Source organism: Pipra filicauda, unplaced genomic scaffold (genome assembly GCF_003945595.2).
Source record: "Pipra filicauda isolate LSUMZ 115617 unplaced genomic scaffold, ASM394559v2 scaffold155_size1731166_pilon, whole genome shotgun sequence".
Taxonomy (NCBI): domain Eukaryota; kingdom Metazoa; phylum Chordata; class Aves; order Passeriformes; family Pipridae; genus Pipra; species Pipra filicauda.
The window spans coordinates 1,398,685-1,408,450 of NW_024104051.1; the positions used below are offsets into that span (position 1 = coordinate 1,398,685).

Consider the following 9,766-nt stretch of genomic DNA (forward strand, 5'->3'; position numbering starts at 1 on the left):
CCTATTCAGCATTTATAACACGCTGACATTTTCCTCACTGGGGTGAATTAGACAGGTAGAAATAAAATGCTGCACCACATAATATAACTGTGTAGAGTATTTTTACAGTCCTGGTAGAGACAAAAGGCTTAACATGGTGTCACTGTTACAACCGTGATCCATAGAGGCTGCCGGGACCAGTGCACTAACTACCACTACACTTCTAATAGTGTATTTTAATATCCCATTATAGAATAGACCAGTGGAGGTTTGCAACAGTTCTGCTCCAACAAATCCACACTTATGCTAGGTGTAACTAGGACAAGAAATTGGACCTCTGGATTTGTGAGCATGCCCCCACATATTACGTTTCACTTTGTAGCAGTATAAAATTTTTTTTTTCTCTAGCCAATTTCACAGCACAAAGGTTTTATTCCTTTCTGTCATTAACGGGCTGATCCTGCAAGGCACTGGACACCACTGGTTTTTATTTACATACCTTAAATAGGAATGCAGAACACCTGCAGCTCAAAGGGGCTTCAGAGAAGATGAGGGCTGTTTTACATTTCTGAAGATGAAGCCCCATCTAAGTCTATGTTTAAACTCATGCTTTCAAAATTGCCTAATGGAGCTAGGTACTTTTCTCACTAGGACTTTGAAACTCAATTTGCCCCTCCACTTTAGACACTGAGGTGTCTAATTACCAGGACACTCATCTGATAAGCTTGGTGTGAAACTCTTAAAATTGCCTTTTTCTAAAAACTAGAAGCTCATAACAACGATTTGGACACTGATAACGCAGCAGAGAGCTGGGCAATTGGGGAGCGCTGGGAAGGCACAAACGTCTTTACCCACATCCTGGCAAATTGCAATAAGCAGGCAAGAATTTGGGAACCTGCTTCAATTTATAGGCAAAAAATAAAGCACAGACACAGCTCTCCTTTGAGGCAGAGCTAAGTCATCTATTTCGAAGAGAGCATTTTACAGTGACCCGCTACCGCCAACACCACTGCAAGTCAGCCCCGTACCAGGAAGAGGCAACTTTTCCTCTCTGCCAATTCCAGGCTTGTTCACCTCATTTCCACCTCAAGTATTGTTAGAAGTCATAAAAACAGACAGCCAGACCGAGACACCAGAGTTGGGAACAGTTGAGACCCGTGACACATTCGCGCCCGTTATTTTTATTTGCAGATGACCTTCAAGCTAAACCCTGAGCCTAACTCCGGCTCAAGGGGTATGGGGAAGGGGGCTGAAGTGCGTTTTGAACCGGCCCATCTCTGTAATGGGCAAGACCCAGAACCTCACGTCCTCAGCCTGGCCGGTCCCGGGCTGCCTGCAGGCGGGGGCCAACGCGGGAGTCTGCAGAGCTCAAACAACACCAAAGAAGTTACGAAAACTCGGCTACCCGGGTCGTCTCCCCTTGCAGGCTCGTCCGGCTGCAGCAAGGACCCCGCGAGAAGAGCGCCGACCGCCCGGGCAGGACCCGCTCCCGGCCGCCGCGGCCCCGCTCGCCGCTTCCCGGCGCAGCGGAGACGACACGCGCTGCCCGGGGCCGGGCCGACCTGTCCGGGCGGGACTGCCGGCTTCCCCGCCCCGCTCCCCGCGGTCGGGGGTAGCCTTTCCCCTCCCGAAGCGGTCAGCGCAGGGAGCGCTCCCCGCAGCATCCCGCCGCCAGCACCCCCGGAGGTACCCCGGCCGCCCCGCCGCGACCCACCTCCTCCCTCATCACTGTGCTTGAACTCGAAGAGGAAATCGAAGTCGAACTCCTGCTCGGTCTCCACGCCCGTCATGGCTCCCGCCGCGACCCCCGCCACGCTCCGGCACCCAGGCAGCGGCGACGGCGCAGCCCCGACCCGCCCCGTCGGGCTCGCCCCGTCGCGCCCGGACACCTGCTGCCGGCGGGCCGGGCTGTGCGGAGCCCCGGCACGGCGTGGGACGGCGGCCGCTGCTGAGCTCGGTAACGTGACCCCGGCCCCGACGGGCGGCCTGTCTCGCTGCCGCCGCCTCCGATCCGCCCTCCCGCCCGCTGTTGATGTTTCCGGGTCGATGCAAACAGCCGCGATGCCCGGCCCCCCTCCTACCCCCCCTCCCCGGGGCTCTGCCCCTGCAGCACAGCCTGTGCACCGCGGGCAGCCCCCCCCCGGCTCGAGGGGCCCGGCACCGGGGGGGGGGGGGGGGGGGGGGGGGACTCCAGACCGCCGGCGGCTCGCCGGCTCCCCAGGGGCAGGATGGGGAGCCCGGGGTAGGCGGGCAACGGGACTTCACCTGCTCCCGACCGGCGGTAACAGCGCGGAGCAGGAGCGGCTCCTTCCGCGCTCGGCGAGGGGACAGTGGGGAGGGCTGCTCAGCCCACTCAAGGGAACACCGGCGTGTCCCCTCTTCAAGGAGGAGTGCTAAGGTTTCTTCAGTGGGTGCCCACCACGCCGCGTCTGCGAGCCAGGAGGCTCCGCTTTCATTTATTCATTATTTATTTCACTTAGTCGCAGCACCCACTAGTGCCAGCTGCTATAAAAAGCGCAGTAAAGCGGGACTCTGAACGCTGCCGGCCGCCTCTGTGCGCCAGGGAGGGAGGGAAAGGTCCCCGGGCAGCCGCCGTGCACCGGGGGAGCGCCTGCAAAGGTGACGATGCGGGGCAGGCACGGTGCTGCCCCGGCCTGCCGCCCTTCCCGCTCGTACGGGATAGATATCAACTAGGGGAAAAGTAAACTAAGACTTTTTTTTCTGTTTCTAAGTTCAATTCTGTCAGGTTACACCAGCCCGTCTGAAGGTCCCCGCCAGGCAAAGAAGGGCCCGCCCGATAAGCTCGGCTCGGCTCGGCTCCGCTCCTCAGTTCCCGGAGCTTCAGGCCGGGTTTCAAAAGGAACAGTTATTTAAAGCAGTTATGGAAATAGTATTCCCTTTTAAACTCAGGGAATACCATTTTCCAGGCTTACGACTGAAATCTCCGTTACAAAGTGCCAGGAAAACACAATTTTTTTCCATCTGAGCCCATTATGCTTTTTCCCCTCCTCGCCGGGATAGCCGCGCTGCAGGCTGGGTTCTCGCAGGAGCCCAGCTGGGCTTTGCCCCGGAGAGGACGGGTCTGCTCGGGGGCGGCGGTGAGGCAGCCTCTGTGGGGCTGCCCTCGGTACTCGCAATCGCTCGCAGCCCCCGGCTGAGTCACCCGAGTGTGCTAAAGGCCTTGGCTGCAGCGGAACCCCTCCGCCTGTATCTGCCAGCTTGCCAGGACCGTGCTCGCCCCGGGATGCCGGAGCAGGCCGGGGGTGGCCCACCCTAGCCGGAGACAGGGGTCTCTCCTCTCATCCCCTGCCCAGGGACTAAAGGCAGGAGAGCCGCCTCATCCTGGCCCCCAGGCTCTCGGTTTCCCTGGTGTCACTCCCTGCCGCCTGTCCGTGCCGGATGTCCATCTCCTGGGGCGCCCCGGCAGGGACGCGAGGAGAAGCTCCCAAGCTGCTCTTGATCCTTTGCCTCTCCCACAAGTGGCACCTTTAAGGTGGGTGAATTGTCCCAGACTATTTACAGACAGCTTGATTTGTCGGTGCCATAAATATGAGTCCTGTCAATGAAATATTTCAATTGGCACCCTTCCCTTGGAGAAAGAGGAGAGATGTGCTATGGAAAAGCTAGAACCGAAGTGATACCACATGTGGGGACAGAATTACAGCGGTGCTCCAGTTAATAGTCCAGTTTAAACCACTGCCATTAAACTGGGGAGAGCGAAATGAGCGATGGGGGGGCGATACAACCCAGCGAGGCCATTCCCGTGCTGCCAACGGCACTTGCGTGACCCATGGACCAACCCACCAGCTCAGCTGCTGCCCACTTAGCCTCTCCCTGGAGTGAACCGGAGCTGTTCCAACTCCACGATGCAAGTTTGACAAGGGACGTAGCAGGCAGGCTGCTCCAGATGCAGCCCCCCAGCCTGAAGGAGAATTTAACTTGTACACAGCATTAAACCTGGTATAACCACTGGCATTCTTAGAGTCAAAGGACTCCATATCTTGCTACCACTCAAAAAAAAAAAAAAAAAGGCAGGGTCCTCCCACTAGGACTCTTTGCAAGTTTCTTCCCAGATTTAGCAAGAAATAAAGTATTTTCTTGGATTGTCATAGTTTGGCAATCAAGTGGCACCTTAATTTGCAGGCAGCAATCCTGACGCGCAGGGCTCCCCTACGTGTTTCCTGGATTGGGTCACGCTTTCTGGCTGGACTCATTTTCTTAGTCCCTTACAAACTACATCAACAGGGAAGAGAACTATCGACAAGGATTGATGCATTTCAACACAGGCATCAGAAATGCCACAGAAATGAAGGAAGGGGGATTTTTTTTTTCCTTTACAAGAGGCTGCAGAACGCTTTTTGTGTCAGCTGCCTCTGGGTGTAATTTTTACAAGTGGGTGTATGCAGTGCCCTTGGAGCCCAGAGCACTGGAAGAGCCGTGTGTGCAGCAGGCGGATGTCCGAGCGTGCGAGAGGCACGCCAGCCGCTGCTACTAAATACAGCGTAATTAACTTCCATCCCAAAAGGTGCTCCATACTTCACAAGCGGAGCCACAGTCACAGCCGCGCTTGTAGCTTTCGCACTGGCAGGATCCTCACAACTGAAACGAACCCTTGGGATGAAAACTGCTGTGTTAATAAATAAATAAATAAATAAATAAATAAATAAATAAATAAATAAATAAATAAATAAATAAAATTAGTCCTGAGCGCCCTTCCAGCTTTCCGGACAAGCCTGGGGAATGGAGTCACGTTGTCACACGTTGCGGAATAAACACAGCGGACATGGACGGCCCCCCCGCTCCACATCCTCACAACTTTCTCTGCCCGGGACGCGCGGGCTCGCTGCACCAGCAGCAGAAGCGGCGGCACCACCGGATAGGGAAGAAACTTTGGAGCAGCCAGGAGAGAGGGGCAGGGGGGGAGCACGGCAGAGGGCAGCCACCGGGCCTGCAACGGGGAGTCAGGAGCTGCCCCGCACCTGCCGCGGCGCGGAGGTGATGCCCGGCGGGGATGCCTGCGGGGTCCCGCTGCCGGGGAGGCGGCGCGGCGAGGCCGAAAGGTGCCGTAGGGAAAACGAGGTGCGAAACTTTAGCCGGTGGGCAAGAGCGGTGCTGGGTAACGATGCTCCAGGGGGAGAACAATGTCCCGACTGGCAGAGGAGAGGCTGAAGCCGGTCCCGGCTCCAGCCAAACGCTGCCCCTGGCAGAGCCAAGTTCAGCTCCGAGGGGCAGAGCCCTTCCTGAGCCCCGCGCCCACCATTTTTCCCTCTAGAAACTTTGCCGCTGTCTTTTCAGGGCACACGTCTTTGCAGGGGCAGCTCAAGAAGACGCGATAGAGAGCTGGGATAGCGAGGCAAGCGCTGTCCCGGAGCCAGGCCGGCGGCGGCAGGGCTCTCGCCCCCCGGCGGGGGCGTGGGGCATGCGGGGCAGCTGAGCTCCGCAGCCGGACACGGCGTGCCCGCCTGTCTCGATGTGCGGGAGCGCCGCTATGGCGCCTGGCACTGCCCGGGACCCGCAATTTGAGGAGACTCCTTCCTTTCTCCGGGAGCGTGGGATGGTTGCAATGACCTCCTCTAAAACGAAACCTGGGGCTGGGGAGGGAATCCCCAACCCGCCCCGCAGCGAATCCCCCTGGCCGGACCCCAGCTGCTCTTGCAGCCCCGCCGGGCCGTCAGCGGGAGCGGGCCCGAGCCCAGGGCCGCCGGGAGGCGGCCGGGAGCAGCGGCGGCGCCTTGCGAGAGGCGAAGGAGACACCTATTGGCAAGGGGCCGCCGCGGGGAAACACCGGGGGACACCGCCGCCCGCCCTCCGCCCCCCGCAGCACCGCCCGTTACCTTCCTCCGCCGCCTTCATGGTGCTGCCGAGCGGGCGAGCGCCGTCCTGCGGGGCCGCCGCCGGCCTCTGTCTCCCGCTGGATGGGTCCCGCGACGGCGGCGCGGCGGCGGCCGGCGGGGCAGCACTTGGCATCCACCCGGCGGGGCGGCGGAGCCCGGCACAGCGCCCTGGGCCTGTCGCCTGTCCCGCCTTGTCCCGCGCCCCCCGCCCGCCTTCACGACCCGGCGACCGGGGTCGCGCCGCCCCCGGCGTGGTGGCCGCGCCCGCGGAGGCACAGGAGCTCGCCGCCGCCGCCCCCCCGGGGCCGGGGCATGGAGGGGAGGGCGGGTGTGCGTGGGGACTTCGGAGGCACTGCCCGCGCTGCGCGGCGGGACGGGGCGGCGGACGCTGCCGCCCGCCGGGAGCAGCGGGCGGGGGACGGGGACAGTGAGTGTGCGGAGCGTGGAAGTCTCGCTCTGACGCAGGGCTGCGCGCCCGGCGCCGCCTTTTTAAAGCTGGAAAACACCCCCCCACCTCCCTTCCCCTCCCGGCCCCTCTCCCCGCCCCGGCCCCGTGATGTCAGCCGGGCTCCGGCCCCGCCGCCGGCGGGCGGCCAGCGGGAGGCGGGCACCGGCGGGCATCGACGGGCCCCGGCCGCCTGCCCGCCCCTCCGCGGGGCGCAGCGGCCGCCCAGCCCCCGGCCCGCCCAGCCCTGGCCCCGCCGCCGGTGCCCGCGGGGTCCCCTCAGCCTGCGGGAGCCGGGTGCCCTCCTGCGGGGGAACGGGCGGCGCGCCGGGGTCGCGAAGTGAAGGTGGGGAGAGAAGGGAGACGAGAGACCGAAGGAGGCAGGCAGAGAGAGGGAAAAAAAAAAAAAGCGAGGCAGCCTCGCATGCTGAAATCATTATGTAAAAAATCGCAGGCTTCCCCCGCTGTGGAAATTTGGAAAAGAGCATCAGTTGGCAGGCGAGAGAAAGGAAAATCCCATTCTGCTAAATTACTAACAGACCCGGCGGACTCGGTTTCAGTCGGTTCAGATTTATTATTATTTTATTTGTTATTATTCTGTAAATATCTCAGCAACACAGTTGCGTCTCATCACTTCGTAGCGGGGGGAAGGAGAGATTTCCAGCCCACAGCGACTCCTCCTCCCACCTCCCATCTTCGGGATGCCCCGTCTGGGCCCCCGATGAGGCCGTGACACCCCGGCCCAGGCAGGAGTCTCCTGGGCGGGAGCGGAGAGAGGGGCCTCGCCGCCCCCGCTGCTGCCGCTTCCAGCCCCTTTCCTCTCGCCCCCCGTTCCCGGTTCGTCCTCCCTCTGCCTCCACAACTTGCAGAAGGGGACCATACTTTCCTGTTGGAATTGGACGGCGGCGCTAGGGGAGTTGGGGTGCTTCTGAGCATATCTGGTGTGTGAAAAAGAAGGAAACAAAAAACATCAGTCTAGTGCCTGTGACCCATGTGTGGTTGGAAATAAACCCAATATAAACGAAATCCTGTCAGCTCCCGGGGAACAGGAGCCCGCGGTCGGTTATTTGGGGCGAGCTTTTCCACTAAACCGTGTTGGAAGACGTTGCCCGCCTAAGAGGGCGCCCGGCGAGGAGCACAGCAACCCCCGCGAATCCCGCCGTCCCGTCGGGCGGGGGAAACACAAACCCAAGAGGGCGACGCTTTTCTTTCAAGGAAAACTGAATGGGAGAACAGAGGGGAAAAGCCCTCAGCCCCGCAGCAGCACCGTCTCAACCCTCCCACCTCCCCTCGGGCCCCCGGGGCGGGCGGCCCCGACGTGGCGCTCAGGGAGCGGGGGAGCGGAGCGGCCCCCGGGGCGCCGCCAGGGGGCGCCGGGGGCGGAGCGGCCGCAGCGCCACCGCCCGACGGGGCGGCCCCAGGGCGGCGCTCGGGGGTTCCGGACGCCGCGGTCCCCTGTGCCCCGGTCCGGGTGTCCCGGTCCCCTGTGCCCCGGTCCGGGTGTCCCGGTCCTCTGTGCCCCGGTCCGGGTGTCTCGATCCTGTGTGTCCCGATCCCGTGTGCCCCAGTCCCCTGTGCCCTGGTCCGTGTGTCCCGATCCCGTGTGCCCCGGTCCCCTGTGCCCTGGTCCGTGTGTCCCGATCCCGTGTGCCCCGGTCCCCTGTGCCCCGGTGCGTGTGTCCCTATCCGAGTGCTCCGGCCCCGTGTGCCCCGATCCCCTGTGCCCGGGTCCGTGTGGGCCGATCCTGTGCGCCCCGGTCCCTTGTAGCTCGGCCCGTGGGTCCCTATCCGGGTGCCCCGATGCCGTGTGCCCCGGCCCCGCGCCCACCGGAGCTGCCCGGCGTGGGTGTGGGACGCAGAGGAGATCCCGGCACCTTCTCTGGAGGCCTGGGCGGGGGCGGGAGCCGCGCTGCTCTCGGCGGGACTCTCCTTTCCTGCCCTCCCCCGCCCCCCCGTCCCGCTCCCCGCCGAAATGACGGAATCCCCCGTCTGTTTCCTCCTGTTTAATGCCGTTGCCCGGACCACCGTGGCTCCGCTCCAAGGTCCCGCCAGCCGGCGGGGGCAGCCGGCGGTGGCGGCGCAACGCGGGGCCCGCTGCCGCCCCCAGGCCCCTGCCCCGGCCCCGCCGCCCCGCTCCCGGTCCCGGCCGCGGCCCCGCCGCCCTCGCCGCCTCCCGGGGCCGCCCCGCCTCCGCCTGCCGCTCCACTTCCCTCTGCCCTACGCCTCCCGCCCGCCTTTCCGAGTTTGTTTACAGCCGCTACTAGGAGAGACTGTTACACGGAGCTTATTTTGGGAGCGGGTGATGACTAACGAAGTTAAAAGGAGCTTAGTACAGAAAACAACCTTATTTTTAGACGGCTGTTGTTTCATTGTAGCAAACGCGCCCCCGCCGTTTCTAAAAGCCACGTCCTCGATGCCAGGTCCCTTCTCCTGTGCTGCCGCCGAGACTTGCACACCGGCTGGCCCCTGCCCTGTTTGCTTCCCTTACCTACGTCTCCTGCCCAAACCCTACCCGTAGCTGCTACGGCCATTGCTGCCCTTCATTAATTTGGACTTTACGACATGTTCTTTAAACAGAAGAAAAAAACAGAGGAATAAATAAATACATAGATAGATAGATAAAAGTCTTGGGAGTATTAGGAGCCACTTTACAGTGACCTCAAGCGCTGGGTTAGCAGGGACCAGTATCTGCATTCCCCTTGCCTTTCGAGGCAGGGCTAGTCTTCTTTGCCTCCCCGGGAAGATGAAAGAGATCTCCACGTTCAGCCTCATCCCAAGCAGCCCCCTGGGCCGCAGCATGACGGCACTGCCCACTACAGCCCGCATGCGGGAGAGGTTGGCAGTGGACAACAGGGAGATGTGGCTGCTGCTGCTGCTGCCTCACTCCCCCTCACCCTTCTCCCCGTGTGGGAATCACTGCATGGCAGTTCAGGCACCAAGAACAGGGGGCTCCCCCTGTCCCAGGCCAGTTCCTCGCTGACCGGTCCTAATCCCTCACGAGTAAATCACAGCAGAGCTGGTGAGACCTCAGCAGGCTCTGCTCCACTGGATACACAGGACTGTGCAGAATGTGCACCTCAGCAAGAAACCCTCCCTTGTCATCAGTGCTGTGCCAGGCCGTGTCTTGCCCCCCATCACTGCCATGAAGGCAGCCAGCCTTCTCCAGTTTATCATGAGAATGATTCTGCTGGCCTGTCTTTTCTCACAGCCCATCGCCGCCAGGAGAGAGTTGTGTGGGCTCCCTGGGCAGCCCTTCTCCATCCATGTGTCCCATAGCAAGAAGGAAGGCATGAGGTGGTGCTTCCCTTCCCCTCCACAGAAGATGCTGTGCTTCAAAACAAAGCATTTTCTGCACTTAGCCAGTAATTAGGTTAATTGCCAGGGAGAGTTCAGCTGCCCTGCTCTGCTGCTCAACTCTACGTTTCCTCCTTTGCTGAGACTGAGTGTGCAGTGGCTTGTGTGGCCCAGGTCAGGCTGAGAAACTTGTCTGTGTGGCTGCATGTCGAGG

General features: G+C 61.4%; 1 protein-coding gene across 2 annotated transcripts in view; it reads right to left on the bottom strand.

The window, feature by feature from the left end:
- The window catches only part of NFATC1 (nuclear factor of activated T cells 1), a 111,156-nt gene extending 104,919 nt beyond the window's left edge, over positions 1 to 6,237 (bottom strand). The window contains exon 1 of one of the 2 annotated variants that reach the window (XM_027721519.2): positions 5,814 to 6,237. In XM_027721519.2, coding sequence (XP_027577320.1) covers positions 5,814 to 5,946 — 133 coding nt within the window. In that variant the 5' untranslated portion in view covers positions 5,947 to 6,237. Of the gene's footprint in view, positions 1 to 1,693; positions 1,929 to 5,813 lie in introns of those variants that run through there. The other variant, XM_039379103.1, reaches the window with a different exon arrangement.
- Positions 6,238 to 9,766: the final 3,529 nt, after the last annotated feature.